Here is a 24958-nt window from a genome sequence, read left to right as displayed (position 1 = left end):
GACTTACCACAGGCAGACTTTGAACTGAACTGCAGAGAACAAAGGCTATGTTGTGAGTTCCCTGTAACTATAGAAAACACTATCATCATGCTAGCAGTGAAAAAAAAAGGGCAACAGAGAGCTGCAGAGGGAACTGATCTGAAAGATTGCAGACCTGAAATCAGTGCGTGAAACAGCCCGAAGTGTTTGAAATAGTCAAGCAAGGAAGTGAGATGATGGCAAGTGGCGATTCTAAGACTCAAGAAGGTGAGCAGAAGAATGAAAAGGAGGGCAATGAAATAAACAAAGTCACCAGGCCAGGACGATACAGTATGATCAACAACAAGCCCAAAAACAGCACAGGCAGACCAGCAACCAAATTTGGCTGCACAGGGTGTGGAAATCAAGCTCACCCATTAGGTGGTCTTTGCCCTGCTAGAGGTAAGTACTTCCTCAGGTGTGGAAAGAGCAACCTTTTCGCTGGAGTGCAGAAAGCCCAACCATACTGCAGTGCAAGTGAGAGCTCTCAGGGTTGGACTGGATCCAAGAAAGAGCCACCCAGAGAGCTGAAGAAGTCTTGTACAGGGTAACTGGGGAAAGTCACAAAATCCTACTGTGACATTACAGCTGAGTAAATACTGTCCCTGTAACATTACACATAGACATGCAAGCAGACGTTACAGTTATTACTGAGAAGCAATTTGAGAGTCTTAAAGGAACAAGCCGCCTTCAGCCAACAAAAGTGGTTATCAGACGTTACTCAGGAGATGGTATTGGACCGGTATTGCCCTTAATCAGCTGTTTCATAGCATTCCTAAGCCGGAACCAAAAGAGTATACTGGATGTCGTGTACAGAGTCAAGGGAATACTGCACTCCTAAGTCGCCAGGTGGCCGAAGACATGAGACTCCCAATCTTGGCAGTGGGACAGCCAGAGATAAAGGACTTGATTAAAGAGTAAGAAGATGTCTTTACTGGTATCGGAAAACTAGTAGGTGTGAGTGTGAAGCGACGTGTAGTACCAAATGCCCCAGGTTCCGATCCCAAACAAAGAGGAGTATCTATACTCCTGAAAGAGAAGTTTGATCAAATCCTAGATAGGTGGCACAGTCTTGACATCATAGAGGATGTAGGTGATGAGCCGACAGATTGGTGCAGTAAAGTGGTGTTACTTCTAAAGACAGTGAAAGCATCAGGGCAAGTCTCGACATGACGGACATTAACAAGTACATCAAGAGGACAAGGCACACCATACCTACCCTACAGGAACTGGAATCCAGGCTGATGGAGCCAAGTACTTTTCGCAGCTGTACATGAACGACAGTTACATGGAGCTAGAATAGGTAGAAGAGAGTAGAAAGCTGACCACATTCTACACACATCCCAGACTCAACCGTTTCAAGAGGCTACACTTAAGAGTGAACAGTGCAGTGGAAATATTTATCGAGGAAGTTAGCAAAGTTGTATCCCTAAAACCTAATGCCATCAGCATCTAGGACGACATTCTGATATTTGGTACCACACAGGAAAAACATGTATCCTACAACTGTGGCGGAGTCACAGACTGACCCTGAACATGAGTCGTGAGTCAGGTCAACCAATGTTTGGTGACATTCTTTACCAAAATGTTTTCTGGTGAAGGAATCCAGCTGGACCCTAATAAAGTGGCAGCATTACAGGCAGCAGGCCCACTCTAGTTCCAAGCAGAAGTGCCTGAGCTAATGCTCATTTCATGGAGGGCTTTGCGCAGGTAACCGCGCTACTAAGAGGCCTCATCAAAAAGGGGCACAGTTTCTGTGGACACCAGAATGCCACAGAGCATTCAAGCAAACCAGAACAATGCTCTTAGGAGATACAGTAATGGTACACTTCGATTCACATCAAGACCCCAGGGTTTAGCAGTCACACTAAAGCAGTATGACCCCCAAGCCAGACAAGGCAGACCCGTAATCTATCGATCAAGGGCGTTGACGGATACCAAGACCAGATACTCACAGCTCGAGAAAGAACCAAAGGCCATCGAATGGGGTGTGCTTACAAACCAGACTTACTTGTACGGCCTGACAGACACATTTGAGATAGATGCATCACAAACTGTGAGTGTCCCTGTTTGCCAGCCAAAAGGCCACCGCCCCCCTTAGAATTGGACAAATGAGATTTCACCTGTAGGGATTTGACTAAAAACCCAGGAAAAAAGCAAATGAAGAGGCTAATGAAGCAGATCACAACTCCAGACACTCACAGCCACTCACAGCGCAAGACTCCAGAGCCAATCACAAGACAGTGTGGACTGTCACTGAAGACGAGGAACTGTTCAAGAAGTACAGCATCAGGGCAGTTGTGCAAACAGAATTGCCAGATGCAGTCTTGTGGGACGAGCTAGCTGCTAGAGATCCAGACCTCAAAGAGCTCAAGAGTGCAATAGCAAGAGAGTACTTCACTATGCCAGAAAGGAAAGCACTTAGACCCCAGTTCAACCCAGTCTTTGCAGAGCTAGCAGTAGTGGGAGGATTGGTTCTGCGAGGGTCTCGCATAGTGGTGACCAGACAAAGGAAGACAAAGAAGACTTTAAGACAAAGTGGTGCGGCTTGCTTTTGCGGGAAATCAGAAAGTTACAAAGACAAAGGAGTATCTAAGAACCACAGTCTGGTTTCCAGGTTTGGACCAGATGATGGAAGCCAATATTCCCACTGCCACCCATGCCAGGTGGTGACCCCAGCGTATCAGCATGAACCATTGCCGATGTCACCATTACTGAGCAAACCCTGGAAGGAGGTGGCAATATACTTCTGGGGGCCTATTAATATGGGCAAATACCTCCTAGTCATCAAAATTATGCAAACACTCACAGTGGGCTGATGTAGAATTTGTCATCACCAATACCCAAGCAGTAATACCAAAGCTGTATTGTATGTTGTCACCACTTGGAATACCCATGGTTGTTGGCAGTGACAATCGGCCTCCATTCAAAGGACAAGACATCCCAAACTTCAGCAAGTACCTGGGCTTTAAGCAAGAGCGTAAGACACCCAAAAACCCCCAGGCCAATGCGGAGGCAGAGCAGTTTATGCTAATGCTTAAGAAACTTTACAGCATATGCCAAATAACAGGGTAGGTTTTCAAGTAACACTTACGCCAATTTCTTCCCTGTTATAGAGGAACGCACAGAGGACCACCAAGCTGGCCCCAGCTACGTTTATGTCAGGGTTCATACAAAAAATTGCAACCAATTTTATAGGACTTTTCAAGGACCAAGTTTGATTTTCAAATACCACCTTCATGTACCAGGAACGCAACTTCACAGATTGTACAAAAATGCACATTCCCAGTCCATTCTAACAGGACTTTAAGGCTTAAACTGTTTACTTCACCGTCTTCTCTACATTTTTCAGTTCACTTGTCTTAAACTGGTACTTAATTCTTGCATAAAACAAAAAATGCTTTATGTAACTCACCTTACACTCTTCACTTCTCTGAGCTTTGTTGGCCACTACACTCAAAGTTGAAGTAAAATCAAAAACTTTTCAAGGCCTTGCACAGACGTTTAAGGACTTTTCAAGGACTCCACCTAAAATTCCGGGATTTTTCAAGACTGTGCAAACCCTGTAATGTTCCCTGGCAGCAAGTTCTGCACGAGGTTGCCAGCTGGAATCATGCGGGACAACTGGATTTTGAGGAACTGTTTCAGCACGACCTACAGTGTGTAGAGAAGAAGATGCAAATGAAGGGGCTGGCTGTTGGAAAGAAGGGCATGAAAGCATCCAAAATCCAGGTTGAGGATGCAGTACTTGTGAAACAAGAATCCAGCACCAAAGCCACTCTGCCTTTTGAGAAAGAGCCGTTAGAGGTTCAGCATCAAAAGAGAATGCAAGTGGTCACCAAAACAAGAGATGGCTGCACCATTACACGATCAATGGCACATTTTAAGAAGGTACCCTATCAGACTTCGGAGGAGGCATGCAGATGGAAGCCAAGGCCAGATTCTAGTCAAAGAAACTGCCTAAGCCCAATGCAGAGCCCGCCAAGCTACCACCGATGGAGGAACAACCTCAGAAAGAGACTACTCATACACTCGGGGCATTAGGAACCCATCCGCAGAGTTCTCAGCAGAGCCACCTTAGTCACACCTGCCTCAGGAAGTGGACATAACGAGGGAGTATCTCAGGAGCAAATCTATCCAGAGCACGTTTTACCTGACAAAATCCGGTGACTAAGTACAATGTAGTTCTTGTTCTTAAGGAACATTAGTTGCCTTATACAGTAGTAACCGCACTTTCATCTCTCTATGTATAGTAGGCTTTTAGTCAGCCAGTTGTCACCTAGACATTACTTCAATGCATGGGGGAATGTACTCTATAATAGTCAGCTCATCCAGTACACTATCAGATATGCTATGGACACTGGACGACCTAAGGCTAGGTTACCTATGTCACAAGAGCATGGCGGACATGCAAAGGAGAAGTAAGTTGTTGATCCATTAAAGTAACCTTACCATATTGAAGAGGTATCTCAGTCCGTGTTCAGATCAATAAGCTTCTTGAGAGGGGTGAATCCCATGGTGTCTACACCATTAAAAATAATGAAACCTCTTTGCCAGAACTTTTTCATAACTGTTTATTTCTTAGGTTTTTACAAAAAGAAAAATTGGTTGGTTCTAAATTTCAGTATGCTTTTTGTCACTGTTTTCTTTTCTTTTCTTTTTTTTTTTCGTTATCTTTTCTTTGGTCACCACAGTGAATGGCATTATAACGCAGTCAATTTTACCAGTGATAGAATCCTATCCAGGGTGAAAAAGCAATACTCCAGAGTGATCAATAACCTCATACCAACTGCCTTTTCTGTTCCCACGAAATGTCTCAACTGAACCCTCATTAAGGTAACAAGAATTTGTTAAAAATTCAAAGTACTTGAAGTTTATATATATGAACTTTTATACCTGTTCCCTCAAATACTGCAGGGCCCATCTGGAACATTTGGTCTTCAAATGCTAAGGGAAGAAAAAGGAGTCAACCTTATAATTGTCAGCCATGTATGGAATACCACAATTTAGAACCATTTTTTTTAACAGGTTTACTGGGCAACGACATCTTACCAGTGAGGATGTTGAAATATCTTGTACTGGGATTGTGCTATGACAACAACTTTTATACTGTTCAGTGATCTATAAGAAGATTAAAAAAGTAGAAGATCGGTTGGAGTAAATGCACATCAATAAAATTCATCATTATTTATCCACTTGATATTTAAAAACTCGTGTTACGAACCAGAAACAAAAATACTTTTTTGCAATAGATGTTATAGGTCAGAATGAAATTCAGGTTAAAATGGTTGATGCCTAGTTTGGTTCTCCATCTCCTTTGTCGCCTGGCTCTACAGTGTACTGATACATGACTGTGAATAAAAGAGTTAGGAAACAGGAAATTGAGAATCAAACTCAGTTAATGCTATTTTAACCTGAGTTTTATAAAATAATGTCATTTGATCTACAGGTACAAATGTATAACACATAAAAAGTAAACTTGAAATGCTTTTTGACCAGAAAGCATTCTGTCTCATTGTATTAATACCTTCGTTATCAAAACATCCTTTTCTTGCATAGCTTCAATACAATCTGCAAACTCTTCCTGGTAATATTAAAAATAGGAATGGTCTAAATAATAAATAATGCAGAATAAACTCAATATTAATATTTCATAAATTGGGCAGACTCCAGTTACCCAGCACCCTCTCCTCCCAGTAAGTTGATGCCAAACCCAAGCCCCCCTCCGATCTCACTACCCCTAGTATCCCATATTACCCCTTCCCACAATGTCGGAGGGTTTTAAAACAAAATCAAATGCTGGCTTATCCTTCTGACCTGTCCTGCCATCTCTCCTCCCTCCTCGCCACAAGGAAGGTTTTGAAACGTCCTTATTAGGAAGGAGCAAGGAGAGAGGGATTCACAGCAAGGGAGGTATTTCACAGGCTACCAAGTACAAAACTGGACAAAAGTCTTAGGACACTTCTGCAGTTCTGGGGCATTTTCCTGTTCACACAGATACAAGCCCTCCTCTATTCCCAAAATAAATCTTGGACGTGTGTATCCTGAATTTTCTTTCGAGTTTCAACTTTGCATAAGCTTGGGGGAGGGAGAACTGCAAGAAAATTTCAAAACAGATGCACTTTTTTATGAGGGATCAGAGAAATGACAAAAATATGAATATTGCATTGCTGCCCAAGGACTTTTGTTCAGGATTGTAACTCTCAAACTTTGTTAACCATGCCCCAGTTGTTCAAAAGGTGGATAACACTATCCACTTGATAGATCTCTATCTAGTGGATAATGCAATTATTGGTTTCCCTAATACCTACCCGCTAGATAGTGATTTATCCAATGTATAGCAGTATCTGACAGTATTTTGAACAACCGGGAACAGGAGCCATAGTGTGCTTAGGTCATTTCACATTGGGAAATTGAGCAAGAAAAGTTATTTGCTTAGCAGTAAAATCTATTTGTCCTGCATGAATGGTTGGACACTTTGATGCCCATTGTACATGCACCAGGGGGAAACTAGTAAATCTCCAAACTGAAAGAAATAATTAATGTTTGAAAATGTATGAAAATAACAATGACGTAATAGAAGTTTCAAAAATGAAGGATTTTGTATTAAAATAAATGTGCGCTGTGGTGAAATATCACACTAAGCTGTATTACCCTGTATGGATGTCTGGGATCCTGCCAATAACTCAACAAAAACTTCAAACACTGTAGAATGTGAAGTCTTTCTTCGAAATAATATTCCATAATCTAGGAAGAAAAATCAATTATATTTAAATTGCACAAACTACACTTGCACAAGTATAAAAACCTACAAAATAATGCCCATTGTGTGATTAGTTGGTAGACAACATTCCTCTATGATGGATGGAATGCCCTAATGAAAAAAGTAATCATGTAGTAGCCAGAAAATAAAGCTTTCACATGGCAGGATTTAAGATACCAGTATGTACATGTATGATGTAAGTAAAATCTGTTCCCAGGTTGAACTGGCAGTTCTCAACATAAAGAGCAGTTTGATTCAGAATTCCCTTTCTCTCATAAATTTTTCATAGGAGATCAACGAAACACCACAGAACAGATTTTACCTACAACATGTGCACATGATGTATGAAATTAACATGGGTACAAAAAGTTTTCTGTGATAATGTACATAAAAATCACCTTCAGCAAAAGAAAATCAGTTTGGGATTCACTCTTCAACATAAGCTAGGCATAGAAAAAAATAACAAAGTTAGTAAATCAAAAAGTTATTTTAACTTTATTATCATTATTATTAAATTATTAACCTGAACTTACAGTGAACATTGTTTTAAATGCACCAATCACGGAATTCCAAAAGTTCAACATCCTTCCTGGGGGGCAAACCCCAGCATTTGACCATCTCTTGTGCTCAGTGAGTGAGGAATTTGAACTGCAAGTGTCGAGTTTAACTTCTTCACAAAATTTGGTGTCTGACAACACAGTTCGATAGATGTAATCTTTCTCATATAAAGACGGAAAAAAATTGCTGTATTATTTTGTGGGCTATGACCAATGGAATAACTATAATTATAAATGCAAACAGAACATGATTAAGTTTTACTCCCATCTTCTACATTTCATTTCGTTTCACTGCCTTTACACTAGATGGTGGATATCAGCCAAGCTGAAGTACACCTTACTACACTAAACTCTAGGTTGACCACCAACACCAAAACAAACTTAACAACTGGGTGGAAACTTTTCATTAGCTTCACTCACCAGAAGCTGTTGTTTAGAGCCTCTGAATTCATTCTCAAGATAACTACCAAACAACTCCAAACTTTGCCATTCATCCAGATTCTGTGAATTCCAAAATGAACCTCAAATCATAAGACTTCTTAAAAATATTCACTTTTTTGAGACAATAAAATAATAATGATAATTCATGAAGTTTCAAGTTATAGCCATAATTAAATACAGTGGGAGACAAATTACTCCTTCTTTTTGGTGCGAAATTTTGGCATTAATTTATAATTTCACACGTGAAATTACAAAGTTCTGTATGTCTCAATGCCAAGATGGCACCAAAGTTTTAAACTGTTATGATTGCATGAAGATGTCAGGGCTTTAAAAGACACTCAAGAAAACCTAAACACACAAAAGAGCACATCAGGAAGGATTCCATCAAGTACAGTGTATTTGGTCAAGTCATTCAGAAAGTTAGGAGCTTAATTCAAACGTTCAAACATACGTGAAAGTATCCCCTACTTCCACTCATCAGCATTTGATTACACGTACTAATAACATTCACACTCAAAGCTGCCCTTATACTGTTATGGTCATAACCACTACTTGCATGTAACACTTTCCTTTCCTTTCAGTTTAATCTTCTTTTAACTGGGCCGCCAAGATTGGCAATTGCCATTTTGCAGGCCAGTCTATTGTAATCAATATTCTTATTAAATATAGTTGAAGAAGTTTGAAGAAGTTTGAAACTGAACTTGGTCATTAAAATTTTAAATACAGGAAAAGAATGTGGGCAGCCAAAGAGGATGCGCTTCTTTTGAATCGCATGCTTTCCTGATCAAAATGAATGTCAGGCCTGCTTTTGAAAGAGGTACGTGTAATAAAAATTTCAACTTACCAAATATTTGCTGATTTTGGAGACAAACTCTTTCCTTTTTGGTTTTATGTTTGTAGATTTCTGAAGGGTTTCAGCTGATTGTGCACTGGCAATAAAAATGGAGGTTAACAATATTATTACACGTAATTAAAATTCTTCAAAACGGTAGATTCTAAAAGACAAAAACCACATGTCAGTCACTCCTGAGAACTACATGAAACAAATTAACAATGCATAATAGTTTTGTCTTCCAGCTGATGAAAAATGAGATCATAGCAAACTGCAAAAAAAAAAAAAAAACATTTTATCTTTTATTTCCCATCTTGAAACCATGGTCTCACTTACACTGTCCCCTGCTCTGTCATCTTGCACCTCAGGGATTATTATATTAATAAGTTCATTGCCACTTGCTTTTCCTGTAAGGGGTGTTAACTTAGCAATGTGCAAGAAGATTCTGAATCATTTATGAGATCATTCTAATGGTGAGTAATAATGATACATACATGTATTTATAGGAATAGTAATGTTATTAGCTTACATGGATAAGAATAGTTATCAACTTACTATGGCTCTTTGTAATATCCAACACCTTCTAGAAGGGTATCTTTTTTCTGCTTTAATTCCTTTGCAATCTGATCCTGAGAGAAAAAAAAACACATGGTCTTCTGAGGTAGAGCACTCAATCCCTCAATCTAACTTTGTTGTGAAGTGATGCCTTCGGTGATTTTGCTGAGAGATTGCCAAATACCAGGCCCAATAAAATTTAATGTCTTACTTGAAAAATTGTTCCCACAGTCCTGCAGTCAGCTTCTATAAGCTGATTACTTAGGTTAGTAAAAATAACGAATGCTACTGCAGTCCCACACTCCTACACTCACTGAAAAGTGAATATTATTATACCACGGTATACAAATTATTAGTGCTCCAGCAGTCCCATACTCCTGAAGTCAATGTCAGAATTTATTATGCAAATTGGAAGGACTGCAGGACTGTGGGAGAAATTTTCTAGTAGGCCTGGTATACTGCAATCGCTTCTCAAAATCAACAGAGTGCTTTTAAAGTGATTTCAACTACAAAACCTAAACAAGTCTGGCAAGTCATACATAGAATTCTACATCCCAGCCTACAACCGCTTACTGTTGACCCTGACGAGTTGAATGTCTACACTTTGCGTCTACCACGGAGCAACTCACTGGCGCTACTGCAAAACCAGTTGAAGCTCTTCTCAAGTTGACTGACTCTTTTCCCAAAGACAGCAACAATTCCTTCCAACTCTGACCAATCACCTGTTCAGAGGTTTTACAGGAGATAAAGAAGTTGAAATCGGATTGTTCTTGTGAGTCCCGGTTATCCCGGTTAAATTTCAAAAGTTTTCAAAGTTCTACGAGCGCTTTCTACTTCATCAGAAAGCTGACTTTCTAGCACATTCTTCGGGGACGTTCTTAAAGACACCCTAAGTGCTTATTGGAAAGGACACAAAACAATCTTACATATAACTTGGGTACTGTCCATTTACATGCCTAGAATTTTCCACTTAGTCTAAGAAACTTAATGGGTTTCAAATCTGGTTTCTAAACATCTCTTAGCAATGAAATTTCACAAATTAATCAACTGTCATTGTACGACAGTAGATATTAATTTTTCAAATCTGGTTTCTAAACGACTTTGAACAAAATTAAGCAATTAAATTTCATACAACAATAAATTAAAGTTAACTGTTAATGCTTTTGTTCCATGGGTAGGTCTTAGTAGGTACTGTGGCTTGGGTAGCCCTCCAGCTCACAGTCCTCACAAGTCTAGTCTAGACAGAGCTGTCCAACGCATCGAGGACTGGCAGATCTGTGCACTTCACATGAAACCACTAACTGCAGTAGTCGCACTCTATTCATGAATAGTCCTCTTCTCTGTTGTACTCCTTGCTGCACTTCTTGCAAAAATAGTTTTCCTCTTCCTCTTCTTTCTCCTTTTTTCTTCTCTTCATACTATTTGGTTTCTTCTTGTTTGTTTGTTTGTTTGTTTGTTTCTTTTTTGCTTTTTTCAGTTCCTCTGCTCTTTTTCTTTTTTTGGCTTTATCTTTCAATCTTTCCTTCCCTTCCTCTGCTCTTTTCTCTTCTCTGCCAACAACCATTCTCTCTCTTTCCTTTTTTCGTCCTTTTCTCTCTTCTCATTTTCTTTTTTTTTTCATTTTTGGATCTTAACACCTCCAGAAAGACACATCCTGTGATACATTTGTTTTCCCAACCTAGCCTGTTACCTGCTCTCTTTCTTTCGGTAAGATTCCTCCTTGGCTGCAACATTATTCTGCATAGCTCTTCGTCGATTTAGATGGCTCCAGATAGCATAGATATCATGTATAGTTTTGTTATGTTGGAAGGAGTAGAGATTTCTGTGACCACTGCACACTCTCTTGGGGATGATTTTATTGCTGATGTGGAATCATGTTCTTGTTGTAGTGTACTTGGTGGAGTTCGAAAAAAACTACAAACTCATCACGGAAAACAACCACTATAATTCAGGCACAAAAACTGATTCCTGCAAAAGAACAAGAGCATGAATGCTGACTTAATACATGGGCTGCGCCCACTGCTTTTACCACTGCCAATCTCCACAAACATGTCACATGCATAATATACATGAATGCCAGAATTCTCTTTCGGTCTTGCCAATTTCCTTCTCTAGGTAGACAGGGCTTCGAACATGTCGGGGACTTCAGAAGGACTTGTGTGGGTGTCAAAAAGCTGGTTGTCTGGTGACTGAGGTTGACTTGGCATTAATGTGAGCCACAAATCCCCCTGTAGAAGGTTCTGTACACAAATGCAGTACCAATGCCGGAGGCTCGGGTACAGCTGTCACAGTTGGAATGGACACTGGACTGGTTGTTGTAGCTTCAGTGGATGGTGGCGAGACTTTAGCACCACTAGCAGATGTGTGGGTACCTTGACAGATTGCTGTTGGCGCTAGCTTGCTGTAGTCAAACATAGAGGAGGGGTTATAGGGAAAGATACTGGCTCATTTAAATCCACCTCTAATCACTTTTGGGGTAGTACTAGAGTGCCACATGACATTAAACACCTTTGCAAAACTGTATTGATTAACCACCATTGACATACATGTAATTTGGCTTAAGGCTGCACATGCTTTCCCTCATCCCCTTTTTTTGTGGACCAACAGGGACAGATCAAGTGGCAGAAGGAGGTGCAATGAACGAGCAGGAGGACAGAAAATGAGAACTCTATCTCACGGCACTGCTTCAATTGCATCTTGTGTGACGTGAGCCTTATGTCCATCCACTAAAAGAAGGACGGGTCGTTCCTCGGGTATTTGCTTAAGGAACACTACATTAAGCCACTGTAAGTAGAGGTCTTTGTCAATTCAATCTGACTTTTGCACAGTATAAATAACATGCCAGTCGGTGCTCCTTCTTGTACCCCATTGGGTATGCGCCCACTTACATGCATAAACACTCTTATAAATGAACATAGGGGGCCTTTCGTCATTCTGGATTGCATTTTCAATAGTTTCTCCACCACATCTCACATGATCTCAGAGAGGCAACCTTTGCCTTCTTTTCCATGCTTAATGGCTACCTGTGAGGCCATTCATATAGAATGATCTCTTTTCTTTTGCCATATCCTTGTTTACTGACTTCAATAAGATAGGCTGCCAGCTTCTTCTCATCATCTGATAAAAATGATCTGATCTGGGCCACAGTTACTTCCATGGTCTGTTCGTCTGCTGATATGGTGCCCAAGTGTCGATTTTGGAACATTAAAATCTGCTGATGCCCCTCGTATAGAGTCACCATATTTTACTGCGTCCATAGCAGCAAGCGTGTTTTCTCCTCTCCACATTTTTTCTTTTTGATGAGCGCGGCATTTTAAAATCCTAGTGATCAGATTTAAACCATTATTTTTGTTAAATTAGAGTAATTTTTTTTTAATTTGTTTGTTTGCTTTAGTTGCTACGTCAATTGTAACCCCCTTCAATTGTAACCCCCTGTATAGGTACGCCAGTTTGTACTGTGGCATTCATTCTCTTTTGTTAGTGAAATGAAATCCGCAAGTTGAGCTAAAATATTAATACATACAGGGTGTGGCAGTAGAAATAACCCTAAGGGAACAACCCTTATCAATCCATATTCCTTCTTTTTTGTTAAATCTTAAAGTCAGAAAAAAAAGCCAAACATTGTGCTCAAATAAATACTACTTACAGAAAATCCTCAATGAAATTTCATGCCAAAAAAAAAAAATGAGCAAATCCTATTCTGGTACCTCAGCTGGCTGTCTGATAATCGATCACGGGTTTGCCCAACAAAAATTGTTGGATTACATAATTGATTGGCTAATTTGACAATGAACTTTTGACATGTGTTTGACATATAAGTTCTGTTCTGTTCTGGTTTTTATCTTGCTAAGACAACTGTAACACAGCAAATCTTTTAAGGAATAAATGTCCTAAAAGTAGCAAATGGACTAAATCATTGGGCCCAGACTATTAACCCATGCCGCAAGTTACATGATTGTTATTTTGCCAAAGTGTATGGCAGAGATGTCAGTGTCAAAGATCACAAAGATCGAAAAATTGAACAGGAGAAATTACCATTCATGGAAGTACACCATGAAGCTCATTTTTATGGAGCATGGTTTGTGGGGTTTCACTCAAGAAGGCCAAGAAACTCCTCCAGCAGCCGATGCATCCGCAGCTGTAAAGAACTGTTTTTCACCTTCAATCTGACTTAAGCTTATTTGCTCACAGCATTGAACATAGAAAAGGATTTGCAAATTAACACATCTTCAGTCACTGACCGGCTCACTGCGTGGAAAATTTTGCAGAAGCAATTTGAATTTGTGTCAATCACTCAGATTGTTTGTCTTAATCATGCAGTACAGCAGTTTACCTTCACAATCGAAGTCCCTCAGCAGCACTGAAAGATCATTTGTTTGGTAGAAGACCAGACAAAGTCATTTCTAATTTGAGAGTTTTTGGTTGTGTGAGTTATGTACAGTGTACATGATCCACATAGTCAGCGCAGAAAGCTTGATGCTAAAACCCACAAAGCAGTCTTTGTTGGATATCCTCCTGGTGTCAAGGGGTACAAGGTGTATGATTCGGATAAGGAGTTTGTTGTGAGTCGAGATGTTCAATTCTTTGAAAAAAAGTTTGATCATTAATTTGACGAGAAGCCTAAATCAGATGATGCTGATTAAGCAGATTTGAGGTTAATTTTCCCAGATATGAAGCAAGAAAATGAAAGTGCTTCAGACCTGTACCTCTCTAACCTGAAGCCCCTTAAGTTCAAGACAGTGTTGAACCTGCAGTTCAAGAGAAAGTTGAACCTGTAAATCAAGAGAATGTTAAACCTCCAGTTCAAGAGAATGTTAAACCCACACCTGTGAAAAGTGTTGAATGTCCATCACTACAGAATGTTGAAAGAGTGGGAGCACCGCCGAGAGAGCGCATGAATGAAGAAGAACCAGTTAGAAGAACAATTTATGAAGATTCATTTATGGAAGAAGTCTCAATCTTAGGACCGGTAAGGCAGTGAAGATTCCAAGATTATGATTGCCTTCATTGTACTAGTTGACTCAGAAACTGACAAGCCAAGCACAATCCATGAAGCATTGAAAGGTGAACAATCTGACCAGTGGAATGAAGCCACGAAGTGCAAATACTCATCTTTAATAAAGAATGGTACATGGGAACTAGTACCTCCACCTGAAGGAAAGAACTTTGTTGGATCTCCCTGGGTCTTGAAAGTCAACCATAACGAAGATGGGTCTATGGATCATTTTGAAGCCAGACTTGTTGCACAAGGATATTCCCAAGTGGAAGGTGTAGATTATGAAGAAGTGTTTTCACCAGTGGCTCATTATACATCTGTGAGATCATTGCTTGCCCTTGCTAATGCACATAATTTGGAGATACAGTCTGTACATCAAATGGATGTAAAACTGCCTTTTTAAATGGTTCATTGGACCGTGAAAATTATATGTTCCAACCGGAAGGATTTGCTGACCCTGTCAGACCAAATCATGTTTGCAAACTGAAGAAGAGCATTTATGGACTTATAAACAGTCAGCTCGTTGCTGGAACACTACTCTGGATGAGTATTTGAAATCAGTTGCCATCTGCAAAAGCAATGCCGATGGAAATATTTATGTGAAGTCTGTGAAGGAAGCTAATGCTTGCATCAGTTCTATAAAACTTGGTGTGAATGTTGATGGCAAAATTCCAGTTTCAACAACACTGCAATGCTGAGAGCAGACAAAGCTGCATTATGTGAAAGATCTGAGATGAATGATCGAGGAGAGATACATTATCTACTTGGTATGTCCATCAAGTGAGACAGAGAGTAAAGAACATTGACAATAAGTCAACCCAACTACATAAAGGAAGAGAATTAGAAAGTGCTAAAGAAGCTTGGAATGGAAAACTGCAAACTTGTCTCTACTCCACTTGTGCTTGGTAGAAAGCGGCTTCCAAGTGATGAGCCCTTTGACATTCAGACCTACCAACAGGCAATTGGATGTCTGACCAATATGTACATTGTACATGTCAACAACAAGAAGACCAGATATGACTGCAGCAGTTGGAGTTTTATCCCAGTATGTCAAACCCAAGTAAAAACCACTGGATGGGTGTGAAACAGTTCTACAACACCTTTCATAATAAAGGAACTTTGAATTATGGTCTGAAATTCTCTGTTCATGGAGAGGAAACACACTTATATGGCTACAGTGATGCAGATTGGGCAGGAGATGTTGATACTCGTAGATCAACATCAGGCTATGTATTTCAGTTTGCATAATTATGGCACAATCAGTTGGTAAAGCAGGAAACAACCCACAGTTGCCAAGTCCTCAACTAAAGCTGAATATGATGCTTTGAGTTCAGCTACACAAGAAGTATATGGCTATGCCCTTTAATGAAAGATCTTGCAGGGTTCGAAATTAAATTTTTTTGTATAACTAACCCTCATCCAAGAATCTGTTTTTGAAATAATAATTATATTTATTAACTTTTGAAAACTGTGCTAATAAATAGGGCAAACTAAAGTATGGATGGATTGGTTCAAAACATTGTTTGTTTAGACTCATCAAACTGTAACCAGATGAAAGCCTTTTTTCATTCTTCATGGGAAATTCCTCCTTCTTGTTTTCTCTTTTCTTTGTACTGCTTCCAGGGAGCCTTCCATAGTGTTGTAAACTGTACTTGTTCTTTGTTATTTTTCTCAATCTTCCATTTCTTCTTCACAACTTTTGCGCAGCGACCTTTTTCTGCAAAAACTATCCAAGGATCTCTGCATCTGATCTGTATAATAAATAGGTTGCTGAAAAGAGCAAGATGGCAGAGGTATACTAAGGTTGTGTCCAGATCTCCTCATCCAACAAGCCTGGTTACCTTGCCTCCAGAGAAATACGAGTTTTTTGTGTTGTTCGATTATGTGGTAAGAGCAACAAATTGTTCTAGATAGAAAATAACCTTATGCAAAAAAGAAACACATCGGCCTTACGTGAAAATTAATGTTCACTTGTCAGAAGAATTTCTATGAATGAAAATACTTAATAGGCCACTTGCACTAAGAGGTCACGTGACCAATGCTTCCTTTAAACAATGAGTTGGAATCTTGCTGATGCCAAAAATTGTTAGAGCACACAAAAATTCTCTTACACCCGAAATTTGAGAGGAAACGCATTTAAGGGAGATATTTTGTGGCACTTTGATTTTTCAGCAAAGTAGTATGATTTGTATTGGCCGCCATGTTGGAGGGCATGCTCTGGCCCTCCAACATGGCGGCCAAAACTACTTCTTTCTTATATCTTGTTCAACGTTTCATAGTTACGCTCAAATGTGCTGTAAACGTTATCACATCATCGTTTCAACATTTTCCTTGAAGTTTAAGTGCAAAATTTGTGTTCAGAGAGAGGTAATTCATAATTTTAAAAATCACATTTTGGTCACGTGACCATTTACGAACTTATTCATTTTAAGAAAATGGTGCAGGTTTGAAAAACCAAATCACCATTATTTTGTTTAAGATATGACCCACTAATCGTTTTTCGAAGGCAAAATCATATAACTTTCATTTTCATAAAAACGGTGTCACATGCCTCTTAGTGCAAATGGCCTATTGCACTGAAATTTTAACTAATGATATTGGGTTACTTGAACAAATTTTTAGTAACCAAAGGTGGGAAACAACTAAACATTGGTTAATGGGTTACCATTAATTTAGAGCCCTGTTGGAAGACAAGTGGATACCCCGACCACCATCTATAAAGGCAACCAAGAAGCCACTGAGCTGGCAAAGAATGGTAACTACCATAGCCGAACTAGCTAAGTACATTGACATTTGTCACCATTTTGTTGAAGAAAGAGTTGTTTCTAATGAAATTAGAGTGGTTTATTGTTGTACTGAGGACATGATAGCAGACATATGACAAAAGGACTACGAAAACCTGCATTTGAGAAACTAAGAGATTTATTAGGCATGCGTGATATTATGTAAGGATTGTAATCAAGCTCTAGGATTCTAGGCAAAGTATCATTAAATTTTTTACTGTCATAGTGAACAGCATAATTATCAAGTGGAAGTTTTGGAATTACATAATTATGATAATTTATGCTGTACAATGGACATATCTGATTGGCTAATTTGAACTTTTGGCATGTGTTTGGTATTATAAGTTCTGTTCTGTTCTGGTGAAGTGTAACATAGCGAATCTTTTAAGGTCAAATAAATGTCCTAAAAGTAGCAAACGGACTGAATCATTCTAACAAAAACTGCTTCTAAGCAGTGGTAAACTGCTCAAAAAGTAGCCCCATTAGCCTCACGGGAAACAAAATGGACGACAGGTTGTCAGAGGAATCTTTGCAATTTTTTTGCTCTTTCTTGGGCATTATTTGTGACCCTCTTTGGGAAAACGGACACTAACGCTTTTCCGTTTAAACGGGGAAACCGTTTACTATTTGTAAACGTTTAAACGGTTTGCTTATCCGTTTAAAAAAAATTGCATCCGTTTCATGCATTCGTGAAAATGTTTAAACGGTTTGCTCATCCGTTTAACGCTCTAGGGAAAACGTTTAAACGGTTTGCTTATCCGTTTAAGAGGAAAGCAAGCAGCTGTTTAGAACTGTTACCAGAACTATGAAGCATGGTCGCTCGATACTCGCTGATACGTGAACTGCCGAACAACCGTAAAGTATTTTTTACGTATTTTTAGTTCTAACTTATCCTTGTTTTTAGAAAGCGAGTAATCGTCGTATCCTTGGAGAAACGGCTAAAAAGTTAAATAAGATAAAACGTATTGCATCGAGAGCCGATGAAGCCATTCGTTCGCAGGAGAGTGGCGACCGTGGTTCTGTACTTGATCTTGTTTCGGATTTGGTGAAATCGAATAAAATCACGCTCTCTTAGTTCCCGAGTGATTGTTTTGAATCGTTCCTCAAAGACAATTTTTTTAGCTCAGAAATTTAGGTCATCGCTTGGTGGGATTGTGATGGGTTACAATCATCCAGAAGATGTTCTTTCTTACTTATTCTGTAGCCAACCAGACGACAGGAAGAAGATAAAAATTAATAGCGAGTGCGTGCTCATTTGATTCGTGATGATTGTGATGTCACTTCCCTGCCTAATTCCTCGCATTTAATCACTGACAAAACACTAAATCAAGCATTCCCAAGACACTGATAGCAGTCGTTTACGATGACCTCAATCTATCCTCACTTATGCTATACCATGGACAGGTCGATTTGGAAGGGGCCGAAAACATCGACGACCCTGTGACCTGCTTTGGGAAACAAAAACCAGGTGAAAATCTTGAGTAAACAACAGCATGCAAATTGCACATTCGCCATTGAATTCAAAATCCGAACTAAATCGAACAACTTGACATCTCGGTGTCATATTTGATGAATGCTGTAATATGGTGGAACATGTAAATAAGATCTGCAAAACGTCGTACTACCACTTAAGGAACATTTCTAAAATTAGGAAGTACCTCACTGAGGAAACTACAGAAATTCTTGTTCATGCGTTTGTTAGTTCAACACTAGACTATTGTAACTCTTTATTGTATGGCCTCCCTAAGCATATGATAAGTAGTCTGCAGTCTGTGCAAAACACGGCTGCTCGTATCATTACTTTAACCAAGAAATTTGATCATATCACCCCTGTATTGATTCATTTCTTTCGTACAACATTCGTAAAAACATTTTCTGTAGGATTTAGCTAAACTCTGACTCAACAAGCCAACACTAGTATGTTAAATTTTTCTACCCGCTTAACTAAACACTGCACCAGATGACAGAAGCAAGAGTGCCCTGCCGGGCGACTGGGAACTTTTTTTCAGTCGCCCGAAGCTAAATGTTAGACGGCTCAGGCGACCGGGCGCCGCTAGAGCACAGCCTTGGACTTTATGTTATCTTGCATTTATCGGAATGTGTTCGGCGTTTTCATTGGTACAAATTCAGCCGTGGTGAGCAATCCCTACTGTTTACACCATCTCAATCCATCTTTCTTGGTTGTCTAAACTTAACTGGCTTATTGATATTAAAAAAGTTCAGGATACGAAAAGTTATCTGTCCACACTAATACAAACAAAGTTGCGTTTTCAAATTGTTCCACTCTAGAGAACGTATTCAAAAAGTTCCATTTTTGCGGATCTTTTTATGCGGATATGTGCGTTGTATGTAGTGTGGACTGCAGGCCTAACCGTAACAATAAAGTTGCGTTTTCAAATTTATCCGGCATAGTGTGGACGAGGCCATAGATTCAACTTTTTTGTTTGAAATGGAACTTCATACAAAGAAGGGGAAATAATAAACTTTTATTTTAAGTCGGACTTCCTCTCGGAGGTCCGAGTCTAGGAATGTCGTTCATTTTTCTTCGTCGTCGTCGTCGTGTTAGGGAGCTGTACACCGGTCGACGCAGGAGGCCTTCAATCTTCAGTACAGATACTGTTAGAATCATGTTTGTAAACTATTTCATTTCAAGTCTGTTATTGCAAGTTTTAACAAGTTTCGTCAGACACTTGTTCTTTACTACGCTGTTAATCCTATTTCCAGCGTGTTGCGTTATTTGACCCCGATGCGTTTAGGCTTGTGACAAGGTTCATTGTGTATGCAAATTTTTTCGTGGAACTTCACAACACCGGGTCACAACAAAAGATGAAAGTCATGTGAAGTTCATTTTCAAGAAGGAGATTATGAATTAAACCTGGAGTGTTTATTCGCGATATAACAGCTACAGTTTCATGACAGTATAAAGAGTTAGTTACGCCTATGGTACGCATGTTTCGGAAATATTTTTGAGATATCATCGTTATGAAAAAAAAAAAACGAAACGACCGAAACGATTTCGCTTGATTCGCTCTTCGTTTTGGTTTTGGTTTTGGTCGTTTTGGTGCTTTCGCTCGTTTTGTTTGGATGGTTTCGTTTTGTTGTTGCGGGTTTTAGCTGAGGGCAAACGAGAAGCGAACAAATGAATAAAGTTCATCAGATACGGCTTTTCAGACGGTATTCCTGTTACATTTTACCAAGATACTTCAAGTTATTATGCCTCATGTTTACTATCCATTTAGCGTTCTAAGTAACTGTTTTTCCTGGAACGATCTAGCCGACTCATCCGTTTCCAAACGTTTCCAGCTGTCCGTTTGTGGACTTTGGTCAACCGTTTAACGGTTTAAGCTATCCGTTTTTGGATTTTGGTCAACCGTTTAACGTTTCGAGCTAACCGTTTATATTTTTGGACAACCGTTTAACGCTTCAAGCTATCCGTTTTTGGACTTTGGTCGACCGTTTAAATTTTTTGCTATCCGTTTAAAGAGTTATGGAAACCGTTTAAACACTTGAGTTAACCGTTTACTATCCGTTTAGAACCGTTTTTCTTGACCGTTTAACGGAAAAGCGTTAGTGTCCGTTTTCCCAAAGCGGGTCACATTTTCTGTGAGTAGGGAATAAACGATCGTGAAAAGCAAGTGCCATTGTTGCTGCAGGTAAGAGGAATAATTTAATTCCCTAAATGTTTCGATTCATGGTGCAAAACTCGGTTGTTGAATTGAGTAGACTTAATTCAAGTTACAGTATTGGCATTTCATCACCTGTATTTTTTATTTAGTTTTAGTGGGATTTTTAAGATACTTAAGTAAGCGTTCGATGATCAATCGTGTCCGATAATACATACATACTAATACCTTCCATTTGAATAAACGGTTTGACGCATGGGAAAATTTTTGTATAGTCGCTGGTAGGTACGGGATTTGGCGCTTTTTGAAGCGTTAGCCGGTGGGGCATTTGATCATCTAAACTGCCAACATATCGGGGAAAATTTTGACCAAAACATGTTAAGGGGGTGCATGACCATAGACGGTTTTGGAATTAACTGATATAATACGTTAATAAGATAAGGAACACATAGAACAGATACTCACTGGTTCTTGAAGAGAAGAGCGTCCAGTTATTATATGCCAAAGCCCACGGTTAGATCTACAAGAGGAGCAAGAAATTAAAACTGTAGCGAGTTTAAATTGCGAGTACAACCGACTCGCCTAGAACTACTTATTTTGAAATCGGATCCACACATAGATGCAAATAAATAAATAAACGTCACTTACATTTCAATTGCATCCATCTTGGTGGCGTCTGGCTCAAAGTTGGCAAATATTCACGGGCTGTATATGAAATGAAAGCATGACTTTTCTAACTTGAAACAATCATGTGCTCCCGCCATTTTGATTTTTCTGCTTAGGAACCACGCTTTTAATTCACAACAGCTCTGTGAGTGTAAGCTGCATAAAACGTCGCTACATTTGTCCTTTTAGAGTAAACTCATGGGCATTCTCTACCCGAGTGCTTGCAGGTTTGGGAATGCGCGTAAGCTGAGCTCTTGATCTTCATCTCTTTCTTCAACAAACGCAGAAGAGCACTAGGTTTCCCTTGTTTTGCACTGCGCATCTCCTTTTGCGCACAGCATTGCGATATTCTGAGGTGGCGGTGATTTTCACCGGTCACCTAAACTTTGAGAGGTAACAAAGGCCGCTTTTGTAGTCCTAATGGTTTCAATTATATTATAATAACTTTTTTACCGCTTAAAAAGAGGTTGATCTTGAAACTCGCCCCAGTCCCTTAGCCCAGAATGATGAACTGGAATGACGTAAAAAACCGCCATTTAGATCTACAGAGAAGTATGAGACAATGCACTTTTTCCACGATCGGGTGATTTGAAATCGCTTTCCTGAAAACTTATAGCCCAGACACGCAAATTGGCTCTAGGTTTTTGTAGGATCCATAATTATTACTATACGAAGAGAATTCTTGTTGTTTCGAAGATTTCGCGCCGCGCATTTAGGAAAAAAAACACTTAGATTTACGGCGGGAATGCAGGGCGAAAACAAGCATCCGAAAAATTTGTTGATTCGAATTTAAACAGAACAAAATAAAACAAACTAACCCAATTGTGTATACACATTCTGTGGATACTCGATGAGGATGTTTTTATTGCTGATTAGAACGCTCGTCGCGAGCTGCGAGCTGTTTACGTTAAGTCATGATGTCATAGACAACTTAGCCTCTCAAACACCTGACGCGGCTGACACCATGTGGTAATAAGCTAAAAGACTTTTCCGAGTTTTCCCACTGTCATGAATCGGTATGAACTCTGCTTCAACCATTGTCGGTCAAGTTATCCATTGTGTTTACACTTGGCTCCCAAGACCGGCTAAAAACAAGACTAAAGAACAAAAGAAGGGCCATCAAGGGCATAAAAAGCGCGTAAATTTTTCACAGCAAGTGAAAGAACAAAGCGAGGTTAACTCCCGCATGCTGGAAAGCCATAAAAGCTCCAACCGGCTTCCGAGTACACCGGACCGCCCCAAGGTTTGTCTACACTTCCTGCCTAAAGATTACAAAGAAGATGGTGTTTTTTCTCAACAAGATTTTGCAAGCTGTAATCTCGAGGTAGTTGGCTACAAATTTTTGTCGAACGAGAAAAAGATCAGCAAAAGATCTGCGCTTAAGAAGTGGTTGCGTCGGCGCACTAACGTCGTCCACAATGAGAATTTCCATTTGGATGAGCGGTCCCATGGAACAAGACATGAACTTTGTTTTAGAGAGGTTTTTGAATGTTCCCCGCGGCTAGCAGGTATCATTAGGGAACGTATTTAACTTCTAGTAGTTTTAAGTTTACCGCGGCAGGGAGTTGCGCGGAACTCGAGCTGGTCGACAATAGTGAGCTTTAATAAGCAAAGAGTTTTTTGAGCGAAGTACGTCAACCGGAAGTGGCGTCAACCGGAACCGAGCGGTGTGGTTTTGTCCAAATTCTTAGACAAATCTCTGATCTATAATAGTAAAGACACTTAGAAATACAAATTTGGTAGCGTTAAGGTGCTTTAAAATTTAAACGACCTCACCGGCTTTCGGTTGACGTGCGTCGCTCAAAAACGCCTTTGCAATGAGCTTCCTGCTAGCGCTTGCATGGGGTCCAGACCGTAATAGCCCCCGTCTTAGAAGTAATTTAACCCTGGCCAGTTAGTAAACGTCTGTGGAGTAGTAGACTACGAGTACTCTCCCATTTTTCCTCAGGGATAGTAGAGCGCGCGTGAAAATCGCATTTCGCTCGCTCTACTATCCCTGAGGAAAAACGGGGGAATACTCGCAGTCTAGCGGCGTAGCGCTGAGATCATTAGTCTGGGCCACCAAAGGACTCAACAAAATGCCAGAAGTGCGTTTCAAATTTTCTTCCAAGTTGATTTGGCAAATTGACGATGTCGTTTTATAACAGACTCGACCAATCATGGCGCGTGCTCAAGCCTGGTACATAGATGGGGTCCAGAACAAGGATTTTGGCGCTGCTTCCTCACAACCTCGTTCCCAGGTTTCTCTCCTACCCGCCCTAGCTCCGTAGGGCGGGTAGGAGAGAACCCTGGGAACGAGGTTGGATCCGTAGACGGATTTAACCCAAACTAAGTGGAACAATTAAAATAAATGTTTCTATGTGGAAACTTCGTTCTTAAGCCATTGCATATCGGAGAAATTCATGTCAAATAACAAAATAATGCAACTTGCTTACTTCTACTGGAACACAAATGAGAAAAAAGCCGACAAGAAAACGACCTTATTTCACGATGTAATCTGCCATGACTGCGATATTGCCCTATTCTTCTGGAAAAATGCACCATAGGATACTATTCGATCGTCGTCTGGATTTAAAGGGACTGTGTCACGATAGCTTCGTGCACTTCTCCTCAATGACTTCGAATTTTCTCGACAATGCTTGAACAAAAATACAAAATATGGTGTTTAAAGGGGCTATGTCACCCCACACGCATGCGCGAACCAATGAAAACAAACTTGAAAAAGTTGGCCCGTCTTTTTCAAGTTCTGTCGGAGATTTTGGGAGGCTGTTTTTATCTGTCTAAATCTCAGCCATCGTTCGATAGTTAGCGAAGTTTTGTGTTAAGAATCGTTCTATGGTGATTACAGAATAATTTTTCGGCGTTATTTTGAAATTGTTTGCCTGTGGAATGTTTTTACATGGATTTACTGTGTCCTCTTATCAGCGGCAGTTGTAATGGCAGAGTTAATGACGGCTACTCCACAATGAGTGATGGAATCTTTGATGGAATCTTCCCTATAGTTCACAGAACCTTTCTATTGAGTTATTTTAGAGGTTGCTGGCTCTTGGATTTTTCTTGTGCTCAAAGTATGTGGACATATAATGAAGCGGCTATCGAGTTGGCGGCGGCCGTTTTTGGTAAACGATTACAAGAGCATCAGGCCATGAGTTTCGTGACCAAACGAAACTCCTGGCGAAGGAAACATTATAAAATTCGGCTAGATTCCTTCTTGTATTTATCTGGATTCACGGCAAAGATAAACACGACCGTTTGCTCGTCCAGATTGTTCTCAACGGACTTAGAGAGGCACCTTAGTACGAGTTAGATCCTGTAAATGCCATGTTTTTTAACTGTTTGTGTTCGAGTATATTTTTGGAAAATAGCAGAGTTTACTTTCCCTTTTTATCAACGGACTGCTTACAGTGGAGTAGTATACCAATGATGCCTGGTTCTGTTTTTCTCGACGTCGCAGTGATTCGGCACGATCGAACAATTTTGCGCGATAATGTATCTTTCCCTAAGATCAAAACAAAGACTTGATGTCTCTTGTTCTCAGCATCTAAATTATAAAATCACTAGCGACAGACAAGTCTAATTGTTAATGATTTGAAACAGCCTTGGTCTTTATTTTTGGTGTAGCGTCTTTTGTAGCTCGTTTGTAAAATACAACTTCGATTTATTTTGTTGAATAAGACAATATGTTGTTGTTGAATTTTTGTTTGCGCACTATTTTATGAATGGC

General features: G+C 39.9%; 1 protein-coding gene across 1 annotated transcript in view; it reads right to left on the bottom strand.

The window, feature by feature from the left end:
• The window catches only part of LOC140944612 (nucleoporin NUP188-like), a 67709-nt gene extending 46366 nt beyond the window's left edge, over nucleotides 1-21343 (bottom strand). The window contains exons 1-10 of the mRNA XM_073393734.1: nucleotides 21217-21343; nucleotides 21034-21088; nucleotides 9167-9240; nucleotides 8624-8708; nucleotides 7759-7839; nucleotides 7180-7224; nucleotides 6673-6765; nucleotides 5546-5602; nucleotides 5071-5139; nucleotides 4915-4965 (exon numbers count right to left, since the gene is read on the bottom strand). Of these exons, the coding sequence (XP_073249835.1) occupies nucleotides 4915-4965; nucleotides 5071-5139; nucleotides 5546-5602; nucleotides 6673-6765; nucleotides 7180-7224; nucleotides 7759-7839; nucleotides 8624-8708; nucleotides 9167-9240; nucleotides 21034-21088; nucleotides 21217-21233 (627 nt within the window). The 5' untranslated portion in view covers nucleotides 21234-21343. The remainder of the gene's footprint in view (nucleotides 1-4914; nucleotides 4966-5070; nucleotides 5140-5545; nucleotides 5603-6672; nucleotides 6766-7179; nucleotides 7225-7758; nucleotides 7840-8623; nucleotides 8709-9166; nucleotides 9241-21033; nucleotides 21089-21216) is intronic.
• Between the last annotated feature and the right edge of the window lie 3615 nt (nucleotides 21344-24958).

This window comes from Porites lutea, chromosome 1, assembly GCF_958299795.1.
Source record: "Porites lutea chromosome 1, jaPorLute2.1, whole genome shotgun sequence".
NCBI classification, from domain to species: Eukaryota; Metazoa; Cnidaria; class Anthozoa; order Scleractinia; family Poritidae; genus Porites; species Porites lutea.
The sequence above is the reverse complement of the archived record's forward strand: the minus strand, read 5'-3'. Positions and strand labels throughout refer to the sequence as shown.